Source organism: Triticum urartu, chromosome 7A (genome assembly GCF_056163025.1).
Source record: "Triticum urartu cultivar PI428250 chromosome 7A, HENAU_Tu73, whole genome shotgun sequence".
Taxonomy (NCBI): domain Eukaryota; kingdom Viridiplantae; phylum Streptophyta; class Magnoliopsida; order Poales; family Poaceae; genus Triticum; species Triticum urartu.
The window spans coordinates 99,879,218-99,901,369 of record NC_141879.1 but is presented as its reverse complement, the minus strand read 5'-3'; the positions used below and the strand labels follow the sequence as shown (position 1 = coordinate 99,901,369).

Sequence of the window (22,152 nt, the reverse complement as noted above, 5' to 3'; positions counted from 1 at the left end):
TCGGTCGCTGGAAGCGCTAAATGGTCGAGCCAGACCAGGTCGCACCACTCCTTGCTCACTTCGCCCCCTCGCCCCTTCCCCTTCTCTTTCCCGACGCACCAGCTTCCTCTCCGCGGCGGCAATGGCGATGGCATGCGGATGATCGCAGCGAGCTCCGACGTCCACGCCGGCGGCAAAGGAACAGGTGAGTCATCCTCATCATCTGTGATTGATCGGTGGTCTTCGTTTCCTCCCGCGTGTAGTAAGGTTTAGGGTTCTATAGTGGCGGAAGGTGTGGTTTTTTTTGGTGATTTTGTGGCTTGTTGAATGAAAGGATTTGGGGCCAAATACATATTAATGGATCGATGCCTTAGATGGATTGTAGGTTTAATCGTTTTTTGTAGTATTTTAGTCAGTTTTGTAACTATGATTACTGAAGGTGTCGAATATTGTCTGAAATTAAATGTTGCACTGTAGATTACTGAATGTAGGTGAACCCGATTGCATATATGTGTTTTTGTAGGGTTTTTTAGTCAGTTCATGGATCCAGCGGAGGTTCTCAATGTCAGGTTTCACTATGGAGGGGAGTTCATTTGTATTGGGCCATCTCTTGATTATGTTGGTGGAGATACTGCATTGTCAGAGATAGAGAGGGATAAGTTGTCACTGCCAGAGCTCAGAGGATTTTTAGGAGACCATTTGACAGTTAAAGAGAGCATGAAGCTGTATTTTCTTATGCCAGGGAGAGAGTTGGTTAATGGACTAGTGTTTCTATACACTGATGAAGGTTGCCTGCAGATGTCAGAGTACATAACAGATGGAGGGGTTGCTGATGTTTTTGTGGAGTACAATGGTGAGCAAGATGAACCAGAGGGAGAAGATAGTGGCTCTAATTTTGAAGAAGATGAGTTGAATGACATGGTAAACAATTCTAGTGAGGAAGAACCAGATGCAGTTATCACTGCAGAAGAAGAAGATCATGTTCAGCAAGTTAATGCAGTAGCAGGGGTAGACATATTGGAAAATATCTTAGTTCCTAATGAGGGTGGTGTTGTTACTGAAGTGATACACAGCCATGTGAAGAACAACTTCAGAGTTGATGATCTGTCCCAAGTTTCTCAAATAATCAATCCCTCTCAGCCAGTTGTTGCTAGCCAAACTATAGATCCAATTGCAGAAGCTGCAGAGCATGGTTCAGATTCTGAAGATTCAGGTGATCCTGATTATGTGGCACATACTGATGACAGTGGAGAGGAATCTGAGGTAGTAGAGCTGAGAAAACATGCAAGGAAATTCAAGAAGAAGATGAAAGCTTCTGAAATTTGGTTCTCCAAGGAGTCAACAGGTCCAGTTCCCATAGAGCTAGTTGCTAATGTGGAAGAAGTTGTACAGGACATAGAGTTTGAGTCCTCTGATGAGGGTTACGGTTATGATGAAGATGAAGATGGTCAGATGGTTAGGAGGAAGAGCCAGTATGTTAGGTTCAATCCAGATACAGAAATTCCACATTTTAGTTCGGGAATGGTGTTTAAAAGCAAGAACCAATTAGTTAAAGCACTCAAGAGGTATGGGCTAGCTACTAAGAGGAGCATTTCATTTGTAAAATCTGAGGAGCAGAGGGTGAGAGCAAAATGTGACTGGCCTGGTTGCCCCTGGATGCTATATGGTGCCAAGACAAGTAGATGTTCTAGGTTTCAGGTAATTGCCTATGAAGAAGAGCACCAGTGTGCACAGAACAGGGAGAACAAGCTTGTTAGTGCTAAGACGATTGCAAATAGATATGAACACATTATCCTAGCAAATCCAATGTGGAAAATTGACAGCAATAAAGCCACTGTGCTCAAAGATATGTTTGCTGATGTGTCAATTTCCAAATGCAAGGCAACAAAGAAAATAGTACTTGACAAACTCATGTGTGGCATGAAAAGTGAGTACAAAAAAGTGTTTGACTACCAACTAGAACTGTTGAGGAGCAACCCTGGCAGTACTGTGGCCATTATATTAGATCCCACAGAGTTGCAGAAGAACATTTTTCAACAGTTTTATGTTTGTTTTGATGCTATGAAGAAAGGTTTTAAAGCAGGATGCAGGAAAGTCATAGGACTGGATGGCTGCTTTTTCAAGGGAACTTATCAAGGTGAATTGTTGGCTGCAATTGCAAGGGGTGCAAATAATCAGATGTACCCAGTGGCTTGGGCTGTGGTGGAGAAAGAAACTAATGATAGCTGGAAGTGGTTTATTGCTCTGTTAATCAAAGACATGGATATTAATGACCAAGGAGCAGGTTGGGTTTTCATTTCTGATCAGCAGAAGATAATTCTTTACTTACTTGCTTTACTGAAATGGATATCTTATTTAGCAAATATGTAGTTCCTATTTGAAATATTACTTGCTTTACTTTAATGGAAATGTTACTGTACCTGCGGCCACCCCTCGGGAATATAATTTATACTTCTTGTTTCTTTTCTTGACACTAATTGATAACTTGTTGGACGCGAACCAAGCCAAGTATGTACACCAACTATCTGACTTGACAGATGTAAGTTAGCTTAATATTGACTAATAGACCTAAGATGCTAGTCATGAACGAATCCATATCATTTGTCTGTATTTGTAGATGTCGAGTCATCTTGCACTTTTTGTAATCGCCCATTGGCCAACTAGCTATTATTTGCATGGATAAATTGTCTTATATGATATATGTTGCCCACTTTGTTACAATGGAAGATTTCTAAATGCGTCGAGAGGGTGTCCCTAAAGATGTTTCATCCATAGGTTTTACATTCTTTATTGAGAGATGTTGCACAAAAGCTGCACAATGTTTCTAGTGTACACAAAGTGAATTTGGTTATCCTGTTTCTTCGATGGACATATCTCAATGCTTAATGGTGACACGCATATATTCCATGTTCTTCTGTTCTGGTTAGTCCATTGTTCGAGGTGATAAACATCTATATTACCATAAGCTAATCAGTCTTCATCAGCTTTGATAGATATGTACTCTAATTTGAACTTTATTTAGGGAATTCTAGATCAGAATATTAGCAAGTAAGATACACATCAGACTATGCAATTACACAAATTCCAATACTAATGCAAGTTGCTGACCGGAAATCCCTTTTGGTGATCGAGCCCCAATGAGGCCTCCAAATTTAAACATTCAAATTTCATCAAAATCCATATTTTTATGTTTCAAAAAATTCTAAAAAACACAGAAATACATGAAGGCATAACACACATGTGTGTAAATTTTCAGGGAAAAATACGTTGAAATAAGGGCTGTGCAAAAAATAAAAATCTAGGGCTTTTTAACACATGATATTATTCATCCTCCCAGGCCATAAATTTGTCTTTGTTGTACAGGTCGTAACTCAAGGTATTTCATCATGAATATTTTACACACATGTGGGTTACATCCTTACATGCATGCATATTTTTTTGAGTTTTTTGAAACATAAGAGTTTGAATTAGAATTTTTCAAAAATAAAGGGCTCCATGGAGCTCGGCCTCCAAAACGCCATTCTAGTTGCTGACATGTTAAGAACCACTTTAACTTGTATATCCAAGGACCGGGATGCAATTTTATTTTCTAGCGGTGGTTTTCTTGTATTGCTAAATCCATTAAATATAGAGCATGTGGCTCTGTTGTAGAAAGTTAATTAAATGGATTTTCCCGCCACACAAAAAAATTGAACGGATTTTCAACAGCTTGGTTTAATGTTTGGGGATCCGTATCAAAATTTACTCTCTATTGGGCCAGACTTTGCAAGTAAAACCAATATCATAAATGCAAGCTAATTAAACGGATCTTAACCTTTTCATAACTGGTATAGCTACATGCTCTAATTTAATTAATGTGACGTGATCTTACCATAGTAATATTATTATGCAGTGCACAACTAGCAAGTCGACTAAAGATTCATAATATTACCACATCAAGGACTTCATTAACCAACATTTATAAAATGTACATCTGTAGATCAGATAATTTGGAAATATTCTCTGGATGGCACATCCACATCATGTTATCTATACCACGGGCTGATCTCCCAGATGCAGAGGCCGGGGGTCATCCTCCTTTTTAAAAAAAAAAAATACCACGAGCTGAGCATTGAGATCTATGTGTCCAATGGATAAGAAACTAGGATACAAGCACCGCATCTATATAGCATCCATAGAGATTATAACATGGATGCACTTGACATACTGTCCACACCCATAATATATGATGGCATACAGGTCCATCCATACAATAAGAGCTACTTATTTCGCCTATGGATGCCGACGTGAAGAGAAGATCCGTCGGCATATACTAACAGACAAAACAATATGGCTTCAATTTGACTATCTTAGGTCTTTTCGTCAATATTAAGCTTACATGCATGGGTCAAGTAGATAGTCATGACCTTTCACCAAAGCTAATAGCTGAGGTCGCACATGCAAGCATGTGGCGGTGACATGTGGAGTGTTTCAAATCTTAGCTAGAACGCACATGAATTATCACATGCATGCTACAACAGTTGAATGGCATCCGACGCATCCATATACTACATCCTGTCATGATTTCTTTTATATGCCACTGACATGAATCATATATTAAGTATTGAGTGCGGCGAACCTGCACCCGGGTTCAGCTGCACCCGTGCTCATGGAAAGAATCAAAACAAATTCAAAAAAAATTCAAAAAATTCCAAGTTTTTTTGTGTGGTAGATAATTAGATGCGTGAGGTTCGCTGCAAAATTCAACTCGTTTGGACATTTGAGCAAGTCTGTGCAAAAAAGACAAAATCAGGGTCTGTGAAAAAGTTCACTGTTCACGAACTGTTTTGATCCGATTTGTCTTTTTTGTCGAGACCTACTCAGATATCCAAATGAGTTGAAATTTGGAGCGGACCTCAAGCATCAAATTATCTACCACACAGAAAAATTGGAATTTTTGAATTTTTCTAGTATTTTGTTTTGAATTTTTTGCTGACCGGGAGCAGCTGAGCCAGGGCTCCAGGATGAATTATCGAATTTAGATCTAGTTTAAATTAATATACATGTAGCTAGCCGCCCCTGAGGGATTTAATTGCATATTATAATTACAATATATATATCTGCAACTACTCCATGGAAATATAATTGTGTCTTTTGGTTGTACGCAAACCAAGGCAAGTACCGACGTATCTAAGGCATACATCTGCGTACCCCAACTATCTGACTTGACACATTTAAATTAACTTAAAAATGACGAATATACCTTATTAAGATGCTAGTCAAAATGAATCCATATCCATTGCTTGCATTAGTTGATGCCGAGCAATCTTGCACTTTCTGTAATTGTCCGTTGGCCAACTAGCTTTTATTTTTCGGATAAAATTTTCTTTTATAATATATGTTTCCCTCTTTGTTACAATTGAAACTTGCTAAGTGCATCAAAAGGATAAATCACCTAGATATAAGCAATGAGGGGCATGAAAATAGAAATCCCATTTATTTATAGCTTTTACAATTTTATCGGTATGTTGTACAAAGGTGGTGTATATACCTTGTGTTTAAGTGTACACTACATGAACTTGTCTATTTATTAGATGCACATATCTAAATACTTAACGTGACACATGTATATTCCAAATTATTATGTTCAACATATATGGTATAATTTACTATCGCTTGTTAGTTCATTCTTCGATGAGATAAGCATTTATATAACCATAAGAACCATAAACTTGCCAATATTTAGAAATTATAGTGAATTTAGATAGTTGGCTTGTGAGGCATCCTTATGCGGATAAAAAACCCATACCTAATCCTTACATGGAAAACTAGTCATGTTAGATCCTTAGTTGGATTGCAGGTCTAAGTTGCATAGGGTGTTAAAAAGTCTAAAACAAAACTAATTAAACGCCCAAGAGAAACCCACCAGAGGTGGGCACTAGCACTCCAAGCATTCTATATATACGATACCTCTACCCTCTTATTCTCTCACAAAACACAACAAGATACAACTTGCCCCACCATTCAACTAGTCCATTCAGTTCTCTTTCGCCCTTCTTGCACACAATCGTCTCCATGGCTAGTCCATTCGGTGTCTTGGTTTGTTTACTTATAGTGCTACCACAAATCCTTGCTATTTCTAGCCCCATCGACGAGATTGCACCTCTTAAGACATGTCAGTTCCCTTGTATGACCGAGGTTAACTTGCACTTGTTCTTGCACCAATTCGTCGACGGGCCAAACAACCCAAATCGCAATGAGGAAACCTTACTCCAAGCAAGTTTTCCTTTTGGGTTTGGGACGACGATAGTCCATGACTGGACTCTTACCGAGACAACAAATTCCAAAGACACGGTTGTTGCACGTGTACAAGGTGTGCATGTCCAGGCTGGTTTAACCAAGCCTAACAGATGGTACACGACTCATAACATAGAGTTTCAGCAAGGAAGGTAATATGTTTTGCTACTTTTCAATATCTAAGTATATTTCATGAGTTCTTTGCCTGCAACATTAAATTTATGTCCTTACCTGTACTATATTTGTAGCCAAGGATTTCACACACCTTACTAGTGTATAGACACATAATAATAAGTGTGCATTTGTCAAACTCTACATGCACTTCTGACCCTATAACGGAACTTTCTATTTTGAACATGAAACAGGTTTGCGGGGTCCACCCTTCAAGTGATGGGTATAACCGCAGGTTTGGAAAGTGGGCAGTGGTCTATTGTCGGTGGAACTGGTCAATTCATTATGGCACAGGGTATAATAAGTTTCACAAATCATCCGGCCTCTACTTTTGAAGATGGTATTAAAGAACTCAATATTCGTGTACGCTTCACAAGGGATATTACACAAGCTGTAAGTACAATATTATAATTAAGTTTATATTCAAATTCTTGTGCTCTATTCGTTGAAGGGAAATGGATTGTACCGTACATATTATCCTACTGAAACTGCATTACATTAAGATATTTGTGGACATTCAAGTGCAAATGCATTAACGGAGGTTCTGTTTTAACGACATTGGCCATATTTAACTGAATCAAATGCTTGTTGAATGTTTTGTGCAATTAGTTTATAGGGTGTTGCATATCAAGTAATGAAGCTTTATATACGAATGCTTGACATGACACTAGCTATGGTTTCACTTTTCGCTGCAGGCTTGAGGTGTATCTCGTTCGTTGAAAGACTAGCGCCAATGTCAGTAATTTGATGAGAAAATGTGTTTGCATTTTGCTTGTAGTGTGATGGATCGTTGTTGTGGTCTGCCTGTGTCATTAGAGTATGCGTTAGCATACCCTCTTTCTATCTTTCATTCAAAATATCATGTGGGTTTCTCGCACGGTGGATATCCAGTCCATAATCTGTGTCAACCCATCTGTTTGTTGGTGTCTATGTAATGTCTTGGATATGATGTGTAATAATGGAGCTTGTTTGTTTGAGAAAGTGTTATACCCACATAATTATATTATTTGGATTAATCATGAGACAAGCATATATGAAAACTTAAAGCAAAATAAATTAATGAAACACAAAACAACCGTTATTCATACACTTAACAGTGTCTATCCCGAAAGCAGTTTACCTCAAGGACCATAAGAGCCCCAATGTTTTCCACAACGTTTAGAATAATTGCCAACAAAGATATCACCTAGGCGGCCATGACATAACGCAATCATATAAAAACGATAGCCATGTTATTTGGTAGCATCGGCAGATGCATATACATCTCTTGTACTCTTTTTGCAAATACACAAAAGATTAGTGCATTAATGTATTGCAAGGGGAAAATTTGATGTTATAGAATTGGGGCTCTTAACCACAAGGACCTGGGCTCGACCTTGACTCGAACAAGGCAGGGCTACAACGGTTGTACTCCCTCTGTAAAAAATATAAGAGTGTTTAAGGAGAGCGGTGCTACTGTGATGGGCGGCATCTGAACATGTTATCTTAGTCCATGGCAGAAAAGAAAATACGGGTGGAAGAAATTGACGTCGACTGATGGTATACGAGGATAAACAGTGATGTACGCCAGCGCCCGGCTCGTCTTTTTGCGCTGACGAGCCGAGCCGTCCGTCAGGAGAACCTGACCCAAGGAGGCAAAATTTCATGTTTTGACCCTTTTTCGAAACCTATTCAAGATCTAACCCTAAGTTGAAATTTTTTCGAGATCTGACCCTTTTGCTACCGCCAGAGTCCATGGTGGTAGGGTCTAACAGCCTACCGCCAGGGACTTTGGCGGTAGGAAACATCTCTACCGCCAAACGGGCTGGCGGTAGCCTGCACAATCTTACCGTCAAGGTGCTTGGCAGTAGGCACAAGCACGCACTGTGTTCAATACTTAGGCGGGTTTTGGCGGTAGGGCATGCAACCCTACCGCCAGGGTCCTTGGCGGTAGGCTATTATACCCTACCGTCATGGCCCCTCGCGGTAGCAAAAGGGTCAGATCTTAAAAAAATTTCTAAACTAGGGTCATATCTTGAATAGGTTTGAAAAAGGGTCAAAGCATGAAATTTAGCCACCCAAGGATGAGAAACGTAATCGCGTCATCTGTTGCAGGGCCAACCAGCGGCCAACACGTGTCCTGACGGACCCCATCACTCAAACGACCACATCCTTTTTCCTAATTTACAGAATATCTTTTTGCCTTGCCTTATCCAGCGGACTGCTGCTGTTCCACACTCCATAGCCTCTCCTTGTACAGCTCCGTGAAAGATGATTCCAACGAGGTGAGGTCCGCCGCTCGGCGCCGTAGCTGGCGGCCAGACGGAAGCTGTCGCGGCTAGCGCCGCCCACCTCCGGCCTGTTGCGCCGCGTGGGGCAGTGGTCTTGACTGAAGGCAAGATGGGGTCCGTGCATAGCTCCGCTCGCTTCAGCCGCGCTACGCCGCACGGGGCTGTATCCTTGGCCGGTGGGAAAACGGGGGCCGTCGCGGCTAGCACCGCCCGCATCCGACGCGTCCAAGGCTGTGGCTGACCCGCTCCCTCGTAGAAGGTGGAACCACAGCGCGTGCACCCAGTGGGCGGGCGCGGCCGTGGCCGGTGGCGAGATGTCGCGGGAGGTCTTTGGGTCACACTTGAAGAAGGCGTGAGCTCGATGCATCTCAACGGACAAAAGTGATTCTAGTTGCTTGCTTCTATCTATGTACAGTACTAGCTAACCAGCTCTCACTTGTCCACGTATTGACATATGCACGTACTGAAATTGAAAGTATACGAGCCATCCAGCTTCATCTATACATCTTCTTTCCTTTTTAATTACACAAAGTGTAGGTGAAATCACAAATTGGCGAAAAATCCTTTCAAATTCAGTGCCCAAGACCACATTTAACTGGAAAACTAAACTGTGAAAAACTTACCAGCAACTAATCAATATCTTTCTTGACAGTAGAACAGTTACACATCTAACATCAAAAGGAATAGTAAGGTGAATACTACATCTCAAGGGGAAGTATTACATCTGAAGGTAATTGTTTTGTAGAGCAATCCTCAGAAGCAAAGTTTATATAGAGCTATTCAAAAGTGTTTCTCTTGTGCATGACTTGATTGGCTAACCAAGTCTTGAAAATAGAAAAGAACAATTTTGTATGAGAAATAAACTTGAATTTGAGAGTACGACTTGTAAGTGAAACAATACCTTAGCGGGCAGCTGGTCATTTTGATTTGTTGGCCATCCCGAACCCGGTAACACAAAGAACTCTACATTGTTAATCCAAAAGTTAATGCAAGTGAATGACCAGCAGAATTCTACATTTTGATTTGTCGGCCAGCCCGTGCCCAGTAACACAACAGAACTCTACCTTGGTGATTCTTCTGCGCGAAATAAATGCACTGGAAAGAGGAAGCAGTCGCCGACCCAGTCGGCTGAGTCCACCGGTACAGTGAACCCGGAGGCACCGGGATGGAGAAGAAGGTATACGTGCAATCACTACTGTTAATTTTTTTTAGGTTGCTTACCACTTGGACCATGTGGTAATCACTACTGTTATTAATTGCAAATTACTACGAAAAAAATATTGCCCATTATGAGATATTTTTGAGTAGCATTCGTACTGAAGGCACCTAAAAATTGTTGCCCATTGTGCGGAATTAACCTGTATAGCCTATCATGTCATTCGATGAGCTAAGAACAAAAAAGAAGTTTTGCCCATCCCCTGTTGGCATTGTACATAAGTTCAAGGCATTTGAAAAAACATTGCATTTTAATTTCAGGTTACGAATTGGGCATGCCCCTCCGGATAGAGCACCCTGTGCTGGTAGAGTCACTCCTTTAGAGGAAATAATAAGGAGATACGCTGATAAACCGTCGGACAATGTAATAAAGCCAGAGATTGGAATGAGTTTTGATTCCCTTGGAGAAACGTACGATTTCTATAACTTGTATTCTTGGGAGGTTGGATTTGGTATAAGATATGGCAAGAGCCGTTTGAACGTTGAGCGGACAAAGTGTTTGCAAGAGATCGTCTGTGAATGCTCGGTCAACACTTAAAACCTTTTGAAATTATCTTTGACATTTTCTTTCATCATTATTGCACTGGAATTCATATTTAAATAGTTGATAGAGTGGGAAAAAATAGCAGGGAAAACCAGAGCAATAGAATAGCCGGTCTTGCCGCTGCGAGTGCCCTGCGATGACAGGAGGGCAGGAGGCAAGAGAAAGGAGTCCCTGACTCAGTCCGTGGAATCGTCCGGGAAAGTGAATCCTGAGGCACAGGATGGACTAAGAGGTGAGATTGACTCTGCAATTTACATGCCTATGTCGATGGAGATATTTGAAATTGTGCTTACTAGTATCGATTGGCGGGCCTCTTAGAACCTGATGCCATGGCAACAAATTAATTTGTGGTGTTTGATCGCTAATTCGTGGTGAGGCTGTAAATGCTGATCCATGTGTCAGTGATAATATGGTATGTTTGTACATAAAATCATGACACAAATCAAGAAATGTGATACCCTGCTAGAAAAACGAGATGAAAATTGGCTGAGAAATTTATTTGTCTATGTTGTTGCACATATCTGAAGCTGTGCTTAGTAGTGTTAATTGGCTGACCTCTCAAAGTTTCAGGCTGTGGCAAATGAATAAATTTCTGCTGCTGGTCACTGTCTGATGATGTAGTTGTAAAATGCAATGCTGATCCATTTTTCACAGATAGTATTGTCTGTTCTTAGGTGGATTTTGTCACTGATCAGAAAAATGGAATGAAACCATGCTAAACAAATAGATGTTGCTACCAAGTGAGCAGAGTCTATAAAAACTTGGATTTCTTTGTTGTCTTTGGTCCCGAGCGTACGAACGCCGACGAGTACTCCGTCGAATTCCGGCTAGCCGATCCTTTGGCCAACCCACGCACGTACATCACTAAGCAGGCAAGCACCTGGATGCTTCCGATCTCCCGTGAAGCTAGCTTTGTACTAGCTAGTTACACGCTACGTACTAATCGCCGGATCGCTGGTTGACCGCTCGAAACACACACGCGAGACTCCGGCGAGTTAGAGCATCTCCAGCCGCGTTTCCAACAGGCCCCCTCAGGTCACTTTTTTAGCGCCGGCGTCGAAAAAACGGCCTAGTCACGCTCCCAGGACGCCGAAAATCGTCGGTTCGGACCTTTTTTCTGCCCGGCGGTCACAGGCCGAACCCGGCATGCTGGGGAGCAGTTGGGGGCTCCGGCGCTAGGGAAAAGCATGCCTGGCCCACACCGACAAGGGAAAAGTCAAGGTTTTCTTCCCCCGACTCGCCTCGCACCCCCCGCGCCCTCGGCCACCACTAGCTATATCCCGGCGACGGCCACCGCCCTACTCCGCTAGATAGCCATTCCCCGCCGGAAAATAGCAGCGCTTCGCCGCGGCAGCCCCTCCCACAGCAGTTGGGCGTTTCCGGCCGCGGAGGCGCGGTTTAGCGGCGGGTACACGCCCATCGAGCGCAAGGTGTTCGGCGTTTTGCCGATCTCGGCGATGGACTCGGATGACGAGGAAGAGCTCGCCGCGCTGCTGGAGGAGGAAGTCGCGGCCGACGTCCAGGAAGAAGAGCATCTCATGGTGCTCGCCGCCTTCGCCCAGCTGCTGGCGAGCCATGAAAAGCCGCGGCGAGGTGGCTCGGCGCCGGGGCGGTTGAAAGCAAAGAACTGGCTTCGTCTTGAAGGCTACTGCATGCTCTACTCCGACTACTTCGCCGATGCTTCACTTCACGGCGAGAAAACATTTCGGCGCCGTTATCGGATGAGCCGAAAGCTCTTCCTCAGGATTGTGAATTCCATCCGGGAGTTCGACAACTACTTCAAGTGCAAGATGGATTGCATTGGTGCTCTTGGATTCACCTCCATCAAGAAGTGCACGACAGCAATGAGGATGCTTGCATATGGAGCTCCCAGTGATTCACTCAACGACTATGGGCGCATGGCCGAGTCCACCAGCATAGAGTGTTTCTACAAGTTCTGTCGGGCAGTGGTGGCAGTGTTTGGGCCACAATACTTGAGAACACCCAATGCGGAAGACACTGCTCGTATCCTAGCCCAGAATGCAGCAAGAGGATTTCCTGGGATGCTTGGAAGCATCGACTGCATGCATTGGAAATGGAAGAATTGCCCATTTGGTTGGCAGGGGATGTACAAAGGCGCCAAAAACGGTTGCAGTGTGGTGCTTGAGGCGGTAGCCACACAGGACCTCTGGATTTGGCACACCTTCTTTGGTATGCCAGGAACTCACAATGACATCAACGTGCTGCAGTGCTCTCCTGTTTTTACCAAGCTCGTTGAGGGCCATTCTCCTCCGGTGAACTTCGAGATCAATGGGCACCAATACAACAAGGGGTACTACCTAGTAGATGGCATCTATCCGAGATGGTCAACATTTGTGAAGACGATCTCAAACCCTGCGGCAGGAGGCAAGAACGCCTGGTTTGCGAAAGTTCAGGAGGCTTGCAGGAAGGATGTCGAGCGGGCATTTGGTGTGCTCCAATCTCGATTCGCTGTTGTTCGGTACCCCGCTCAGACCTGGTCCAAAGATCAAATGTGGGAGATTATGACTTGCTGTGTCATCTTGCACAACATGATCATCGAGAGCGAGCAAGAAGACCCAGTGTTTGACACTGAACCATACTACAGGCAGGGTCCTCTAGCCGAAGTTGATCACCATCTACCGACAACTTGGACTGCCTATCTCAGTATGCGTCAGGAGATCCGAGACCCACAGGTGCATCATCAACTGCAGAAAGATTTGATTGAGCACCTATGGAGGCTCAAGGGGGACGCCGTGTGATGAAATACGAGTTTTTATTTGTTGAACTATATAATTTGTATTGAACTATTTGTTGTTGTACTATTTTGTTGAAGTATTTGATTTTTCTGTGATGAAATATGTGATAAGAAATAATTGTGTTGATAATTGAACGTCGAGACACGGCGAAACCACGCCGAATATGGGCCTATTCTCGCCCATATGGGCCCTTTATTCGCCGAAATTGGGCTGCAAAGTGGGCCAATTTCGATGCCTGGGGGCGACGATTGGGCGCAAAACCGCCCCCAGCGCCGATTGTATCGCCGGCTCGCCCCCAGGAGGCGATTTTTATGCGCCCTGTGGGGGCCAACGGCTGGAGATGCCCTTATGGCAAACAGAGGAGTTATTTACCCGAAACCACCACACTTGAGGATAGAGTAACAATTTAGTACCATTTTTCAGACCGGGTACAAAAAACTACCAATTTTGTGTCTAATGACTAACAGGGAGCACTATAAGCACATGAAAACAGTGAAACTGACAAGTTGGGCCCACCTGTCAGGCTGACGTGGCATGCTTGTGTGGACAATTTGCTGAGTTGGACAAGGGTCCCACCTGTAAGTGACTCATCTGTTTGTCTCTTTTCCAAAAAAATCTTTTTCTCGTGGGCATTTCAACAAACAGATGAAGGGCGCTGACCTGCATGCCACCCACTCTTGCTCAAAGTGCACTCGACCGCCAGAGCTGCTCCCGTCGGGGAGCTCGCCACCGGAGTGCCGTACCACTACTGACCCTCCTTCCCCTCCTTGCTTGCCTCGCCCGAGCCCTCCTGTGCTCGATCCAGTCGTCGACTCGGCCGCCGCCCCAGCTCCTTGCGTGGACGGTGCCGAAGACCGCAGCCGCCGCGAGCTTCTGGTCATGCTCCAGGTTCCTCACGGCGTGCTCCTCCGTCCTTCCAACACACCATGTCGACGGACGGTCTCCTCGCGCACGCGCTCCATCGACGACGGTAGCACCACGAGGAGCCTCGCCGGCAGGTGGGCGCACACCTCTAGCCTGCGGAGCTCGTTGCCAGCCTCGTGGACATGGGCGACATGAGCCACCATCACCTCCTGCAAAAAGTTCCGTGCTATAGCCACTCCGGCGAGCCCCGCCATGGATGCCATGGCCTCCGGCCGCGACCTCCCTGCTAGTCGCCGCTGCAGGCTGGAGGGTCCGGCGGCGCTGCTGGTGTTTCTTTGGAGAGGTCAAGCATAGGCGTCTTGCTAGGAGGCTCCCGCGGCCAAGGAGGCGCCGGAGTTGACATGCGGCGGCACGCCATGGCGGCTGGGCATTGGGGGAAGATGATAGGAGGAATAGGTAGAGGGCACGGGGAAAATGATAGGAGAAAAAGGAAGAGGGCACAGGGAAGAAGCTCGTCGGAACGACGGCGCTCGCCGGCCGGCGGGGCTCTGGCGGGTGCGGCTACCGCTGGATACAGCCGGCTGTGTCGGGGTGGGTGGAGAAGAAAGTGGCTTGGGGATAGAGAGGGGGTGAATAAGAGAGGCCGACAGGTGGGGCCTTTGGCCACCTCAGCAAATTATCCATGTAGGCATGCCACATCGGCCGGACAGGTGGGCCCAACTGGTCTGATTCGCTGTTTTCACGACTAAATTCGAGCATCGATGCTCTGTGTTACAGATTAGGCGCAATTTTGATGGTTTTTTGTGCCCCGACTCAAATGTGGTATCAAATTGTTATCCTAGCCCCAAGTATGATGGTTTTGGATAAATAACTCCAAACAGGGCGGTGACGGTTATGTGTTTATTTCTTTGCTTTTGATCTCACGGTTCGATACATAACTTACAGTGGTAGGACATATATATATGTGTGTATATATATATAGAGAGAGAGAGAGAGCACGAAGCACTCGGAGCATCGAGACTCTCCACTAGAGCACAACTTCTTTTGTAGTTTAGCCACCACAACTGCTAGTAGAATAGCCAAGAAGGCGCTTAGTTCGCCAAGAGTTTGAAAGTAATTTCCTAGTTGTGTGTAATCCCTTCGGGGCCTCCCGAAAGGGAAAACCATATGTAAATTATGTTGTTGAAATGATGTAGTTTCTTGGTTTCACTTAGTGCTTTTATTTATGAATTTATGGAACGAGTTCTTATGCTAGGGATCCTATAGGAGAAATCTCTGCGTGTGTAGTTCTCTGTGTAGCCCAGAGTGGCGTTTGAATGAGAACCTTATGGCCGTAGAGAAGTGTTTCCTTCGGGTGGAACTGCCTGGGAAGACGATAGGAATTTACCCCATAAATTTGCAATTAAAACTGCTAAGTGAACGTAACTAGCTACATCTGATACAATATAATGATAAATATGGTGAGTACTGAATAGGATTTTACACCTCTGCGCACACCGTTGGACGAGTTGTTGGCCTCGCCAGCCTAGAATAGATCCTGTATCAAATAAATAATCTAGTTAGAACGTGAAGGTAATCATATTGAATTAAATATTACTGTGAATAGTGAAAGTACTATTCCAAATAGTGTTTTAAATAGTAAAGCACTTTTGTGAATAGTGCCCTACCTAGTGAATAGTAAATACTATTCAAGATAAAAAAAGTACGTCCTGTCTACCACTTTCACCTAATCACATATTAACCTAATCAAAATCTTAATTAATATTGATTAGAATATATTAGTAAAAAATTTATTTCCCTATATTGTTGGTATCAGGTCCAGCGTTTAATCATTGAAAGGTTAAAATATTTAAACTTAGAAGTTAGCGCAGGTAAAGTAATAAATACTAAAGAAAATCTAAATTTAAGGTGTAGAGTAAATCCCTCTGAAGAGCATATCTGGCATACATCTCATAGTCAGTTAAATACAGTCGTCGATTTGATATATAACTTTTACATATCTTGGGGGAAAAGACAAGATAATTTAGACCAAAAATTTGAAAGTTTATTCAAAGAATACCAAAAGCTTGCTGATAAGTATTCAGGGTTGAATAATAAAATTGATCTAGCTTTACATAAGCTAGAGGAAGCAAAAGCAAGACAGAATACAATTTGCAAGAATAACGATTATATTAAAGAAGAAGTGCTATCAATAGGCCGTTACTTAAGTAAAGGCAAAGAGTCACTCCCACGCACTGAATCAAGACAAGATATACTTGAAATAAAAAAGTTGGTGCAAGAGGTTAAAACTTTGATTATCTCATAATTATATGACTGAATATACTCAAGCATTAAACGAAGTAGCAAAATACCTGTCACCTCCTGTCGGATTCTCCGATCACGACTCCCCAAAAGAAGATTCCAAAGTAATAATAAGACAAAATAACACAACCATCCAACTATTAATTCAAGTATTAGATAAGCTAAAAAGTGTTCAAAGCAACAAAGAAATTGTGCTATCATCATCTGGAATAGTTTCCTCTACTAGAAATATTAATTCAGAAAAATGGATGTATCTAAAGGCTTCCTTAGAAGAGACAAAACTCTCCAATTAGTAAGGCAAGATTCAAGACCTCTGGCCATGAAGCATAGATTATCATGCAAAGCTAATGATATTGATAGTATTGAAGAAGTTATAGATATACAAAGGGATCTAGAAAGATATCAGAAAGATACCCTAAGAAAAATAAAACCACAACAAGTATATCACATGGGTATGTTTGAAAGTAAGAGTGGTCTATATAGAATATCTCGAGAAGTAGAATTAAGTGTGTTAACACATCCAGTAGATTTAAGAATTGTAAGCAAAAATATTGAAAATGAATTAAAATATTGTGGTTACAAATATATTCATCAAGGCATGTATATCATAGGAGTAAAAGGTATGACAAGGAAGAAATTAGGTGCGAAGGTTTTGATAACCTTATTAGACAGAAGATGGGAATCTGTGGACAAAGCAGCATTAGGATTTTTGGAAGGAGACATGAATGAAAATAGACTAATAACCTATATAGCTCCAGACCTAATGATGCCCGTAAAAGAATTTATTGAAAAAATGAGTTTTGGTTTCCAAACTAAAGGTTATGAAGATTTTAAAGGAACAAATTTGCTAGTAAGCATAGAATTTATAGGAAGGCTCACTAATAGAAGTAGCTCCAGATATAGAGTAAATGTGAATGACGTAATTGATAGTATGCAATCAAAAGGTATAAAGTTTATGAATCCTCTTAAAATTGGTTCTGAAGAAAGAGCTGGAGAAGAATGGAAGATAGGTGAATTAATAGAGAAAAAAGAATTAAAGCAACCTGAAAACTACATAAGCTATCAAAATTGTGAAGGAAGTAGCAGCATTCGATTTATGAACTATAAGGCTGCATCAATAGAAGACTCTGAATCTTTTATGTCAGAATCAGAAATTAATGATGAGAAAAATAAAGGTATATCTGAATGCATGGAAAAGGCTGATTTAGATGATGAAATAATTCATTGGGAAAAGAAACTAAAGCATATTGAATGGGAATATAGTCATTCTATGACAAAGGATTGGCCTAAAATTAGAGAAAGAGAACTATTTATCATTAGAGAAATTGCAAGGTTGAAGAAACTAAAAAATGATAAAAAGTTTGCCACTAGTAGTTTAACCATGGAAGATAAAATTATAGTATCCGCAGAAAGAAAAGCAAATGCTATTATTAATAAAAATTCTATCATTAATAATGATAATAATAATAATAATAATAATAAGGATAAGAATATTGTTCAAAATGAAGAAGTTATTAGTGAAGAAGAGCAATGGGATATCAATAATAAGTTATTATTACAAAGTTATGAGGAGGAGGAAGAATTAATAAAAGAAATGTGGTTAGAAGATGAAAGATATGATGATTCAGAACAAAATAGTGATTTCTACAACTCACTAGATGATGTGGGACTTCATAATTTAGACAATGCAATGGAAGCCATGGAAGTAGAAAATAGTGGTAAAAGGAGAAGAGGATATGGAGAATCGTCTGTAAAAAGAGAAGGAGAAAGAGAAAGACCTATCAGATCAGCTCGACAATGGCCTCCAGAAAAAGATGACTATCAACCTACATATATCCCAGGGCAATATAGATATATGGGTACTAAAAGAAGAGATTTTGAAAAACCAGTGCAATTTCAGAATTATAAGAATGATGGCGCTATATTAAACCTAGCAGCTCATGATCCAATAGATTGGCCAAATATAATCAGCATATGGAAAGGTTTAATAGTGAAAAATATATACAAAATCAGTATAATATAGGCACTAAGGTAGAAGATATGCTAACATATCTTGAAACATTTTAGGAGAATCTGTAAAAGTTCTATGGGAACAATGGGTAGAGTCATACCCTAGTCAATATGAAGAATTAAAAAGGGCAGGAAGTAACCCTAATAATTTTGCGAATGTTATTTCAAATATGATCATAGCAGAAGATCCAGAATTAGGACATACCTCGTTACAAAATGAAAGGTTAAGAGAAATAGAAAAATTAACATTAACAAGCTGGAAAGGTATAAAAGAATTTTCACAGCATTATTTGTATAATGCTACTACTGCTAAACAAGGTTTTAATGTAGGTGTAGTAGAAAGATATTTTAATAAGTTGCCTGATCCTCTAGGTTCCATAATATTTGAGGAGTATAAAAAAGAAACAGGAGGAAATGTGGTAAATATATCCCAAGCCATAACATTTGTTTTCAAACAATTAAGAAAGGTGTGTACTAGCATTCAAGCCCAAAGATCTATGAAGAAATCCGATTACAATTTTTGCAATAACATTGTCCAAATACCACTAACATATGGAGAAGAAAGGCATAGAAAAAACAAATATTATAAACCACAAAGGAGAGATAATAGAAATTTTAGAACAAAGAAAAGATATTTCTTAAGAAGGTCAGACAATAGAGCCCCATTCTTGCATAAAAGAAATGTAAGAAGATATAATCCTAAGAAAACCTATGATAAAACATGCAGGTGTTTCATATGTAACTCTCCTGATCACTTAAGTAGAACTTGTCCTAATAAAGACCAGAAAAGATACTCTAGCAAATATGAAGAACAAGAAAGAGTATTAATTATAGATAGCGTTAATGAGAATATATTAGTATGTGTGATGAAATAAAAGATGATGAGTCAATATATTCAATTATAGAGACAGATGAAGTAGAAAATGAGGCCCCAGAATATGAATCAAGTGAAGATGAAATAGACCTGATAGATGAATTAACCGGTTTAAAAATTGAAATGATGAACCAAGTAGATTGTGAACATGATTGGATTAGAGGAAAAGGTGATTATAACATAAAATGTGCTTTCTGTATATATTACCCAAGCCAAGATAATAGGTTCACATGTAGCTTGTGTTTAAAACAAGCATGTGCCTCATGTCTAAGAGCCAATAATCAGAAGTGGAGACAAGAAATAGAATTAGAACCAGAAGAACGAATATTATCCAGTAGGGTTAGAAATTTAGAAAATAGAATAAATAAGCTAGAAGCGGAACTAGAAACACTTAAAGATGAGTTACAAAATAGTAATAAGCAAGACAATAATGTTGCTGAAATCACGGAAATGAAAGAGCAAATGGTAACAGTAAGGGATAAAAAAGGAGACAAATTAATACAACTGAAAGATGCAATTACTAGCTTTGGGAATAAATATATTGTTCGATTACCATTCAAAGAAGTGTTAGGAATAAGGATCCCAGTTAGGATTGTTCTTAAGCCAAATATTTTATATAAACTACTAGCACTATTAGATACTGGTTGCACTAAGAACATCATCCATGATAAATATTTTATGAGATGTCCCGAAATAGTTGAAACTATAGATGATAATAAAGCTGAAGTATCTACTGATATGTCAGGAATAAAGAAGATCCATAATCAGCTAGCATATAATATTGAAGCTTACATAAATGGCACAAAATATATAATAGATGAAATTACAATAAGAGATTTGTCAGTAATAAATGATGACATGATAATAGGGTTAAGATTTTTACAACAATCTTTACAAACCACAATCATACATGAAGAAGGGGTAACATTTATCCCTTATCAAGATAATGTTCCATACATATCTGAAGTAAGAAAACAAAGAAAGTCCTTGCAAAATGTAGAAATATCTAATTTAGATGATGAATATAGCACAAGTCCGGATCCCCTTGAATTATGTAAAGACGAAGAACTTAGTGAGACCATAGAAGAATACCATATAGAAAATACATGTACAGAATGCATTGGGTTACAATCATTCTCTCCAAATTGGTATAAAGATATAAAATCTAAAAAGGATATAGATAAGATTGTGCAAAGACTAGAAAGCATACAAATTATTGGAGAAATACCAATGAAACATTGGGATAAGAACTCTATAGTTTGCAAAATAAATATCATAAATCCAGATTATATAATTAATTCAGGACCAATAGAAGCTACTCCAAAGGATATTGAAGAATTCAAAATGCATATTGAAGAGTTATTAAAGTTAAAAGCTATAAGAGAAAGTAGAAGTCCTCATAGATCTGCTGCTTTTATAGTTAGAAATCATGCTGAAGAAGTTAGAGGAAAATCTAGAATGGTATTTAATTTTAAAAGGCTTAATGATAATACAGTTGATGATGCATATAATATACCTAATAAGCAGGAATGGATTAATAGAATACAAGGAAGTAAATATTTCTCTAAATTCGACTTAAAGGCAGGATTTTGGCAAGTAAAAATGGCTGAAGAATCTATTCCCTGGACAGCATTTACTTGTCCACAAGGCCATTATGAATGGCTAGTAATGCCATTAGGTCTAAAGAATGCACCTGCACTATTTCAAAGAAAAATGCAAAATATATTTAATGAGAATCAAGCATTTATATTGGTATATGTAGATGATTTGTTAGTTTTCTCAAAATCATACAAAGAGTATATAGCCCATCTTGAAGTGTTCTTTCGAAAGGTAGAACAAAATGGACTCATACTATCCAAAAAGAAGATGGAAATTTGCAAAGAAAAATTAAATTTCCTTGGTCATGAAATAGGAGAAGGAAAGATATATCTACAAGAACATATTGCAAAGAAAATATTAGAGTTTCCTGATAATATGAGTGATAAAAAGGTTTTACAGCAGTTCTTAGGAATTGTAAACTATGCGCGAAACTATATAGACAACTTAGCAAAGTTAGCAGGACCTTTATATGCTAAATTAAGGAAAAATGGTCAAAAATACTTCAATTCCGAAGATATAAAATTAGTAAAGGCCATCAAGGAAAAGGTCAAGAATTTAAAACCCCTAGAATTGCCTCTAGAAGACAATTATTTTATAATTGAAACAGATGCATCTAAGGTAGGATGGGGTGCGATACTAAAACAAAAACCCAATAAATACTCCCCAAAAGCAGATGAAAAAATATGCAGATATGCTTCAGGAAGTTACAAATTAAAGACGGTAAATAATATTGATAGGGAAATCCTTGCAGTTGTAAATGCAATAAATGCATTTAGGCTATATCTAGGATTTAAAGAATTTACAGTGCGTACAGACTGTGAAGCTATATGTCGATATTACAATAAAATTAATAGTAAGAAAAGCTCAACCAGAAGATGGGTCTTATTTGAGGACACCATAGCTGGGAATGGTTACAAAGTTATTTTTGAGCATATTAAGGTGAAGGATAATACCTTACCTGACATATTTTCTCATGCATCAAATTTGCAGAAATGAGGAAAGGATTATTCGCCAACAAGGATGAATATCTCTTCTTTGGAGAAGAAAATAGGCTGAAAATGTTTCAGCCAAATACATTCAATTTCAAGCCAAAACCCCATATCAAGCTTGATGAAGCTCAAAGATGCATATTGGATAATTTCTGGTTCCAATATACTCTCAAGAGAGAGGAAAAAGGATATTTTTTTATCAATTCTCAATAGTTTGGCAGAATATTTTAATGAATTAAACAAAAATTTGCCAAAACCTGAAAAGATTGAAATACCAAAAGGAGAAACACTATATATTATATTT

The 22,152-nt window shown here is 40.3% G+C and overlaps 2 protein-coding genes, 1 long non-coding RNA gene and 1 pseudogene across 5 annotated transcripts; all 4 read left to right on the top strand.

The window, feature by feature from the left end:
• Window positions 1-319: 319 nt before the first annotated feature.
• Window positions 320-2,349, top strand: LOC147958244 (uncharacterized). The gene has a single exon (XM_087532010.1). It carries the CDS (start codon window positions 520-522, stop codon window positions 2,347-2,349), a length of 1,830 nt encoding a protein of 609 aa, XP_087388136.1. The 5' UTR covers window positions 320-519.
• A 3,589-nt stretch (window positions 2,350-5,938) lies between these two features.
• Window positions 5,939-7,407, top strand: LOC125523255 (dirigent protein 5-like). Its single transcript, XM_048688306.2, has 3 exons — window positions 5,939-6,407; window positions 6,621-6,819; window positions 7,122-7,407. The coding sequence occupies exons 1-3, from the start codon at window positions 6,034-6,036 to the stop codon at window positions 7,125-7,127; spliced, it is 579 nt and encodes a 192-aa protein (XP_048544263.1). The 5' UTR covers window positions 5,939-6,033; the 3' UTR covers window positions 7,128-7,407.
• Window positions 7,408-8,589: 1,182 nt separating this feature from the next.
• Window positions 8,590-10,397, top strand: LOC147958243 (uncharacterized). 3 transcript variants are annotated; one of them, XR_015611360.1, is made up of 3 exons: window positions 8,590-9,077; window positions 9,349-9,873; window positions 10,173-10,397. It is a non-coding gene; the product is annotated as an uncharacterized LOC147958243 (long non-coding RNA). The 3 variants fall into 3 exon arrangements; XR_015611359.1 differs by having other exon boundaries at window positions 8,591-9,077; window positions 9,352-9,873; XR_015611361.1 differs by having other exon boundaries at window positions 8,598-9,077; window positions 9,731-9,873.
• Window positions 10,398-14,327: 3,930 nt separating this feature from the next.
• On the top strand, window positions 14,328-21,855 carry LOC147958242 (uncharacterized; annotated as a pseudogene).
• Window positions 21,856-22,152: the final 297 nt, after the last annotated feature.

What these genes read in the sequence shown, in the direction of transcription:
- LOC147958244 (XM_087532010.1), top strand. Translation starts at nt 520, where the DNA reads ATGGATCCAGCGGAGGTTCTCAATGTCAGGTTTCACTATGGAGGGGAG.
- LOC125523255 (XM_048688306.2), top strand. Translation starts at nt 6,034, where the DNA reads ATGGCTAGTCCATTCGGTGTCTTGGTTTGTTTACTTATAGTGCTACCA. An exon ending in ATAGAGTTTCAGCAAGGAAG is followed by an intron (nt 6,408 to 6,620) that starts GTAATATGTTTT and finishes AACATGAAACAG; the next exon opens with GTTTGCGGGGTCCACCCTTC.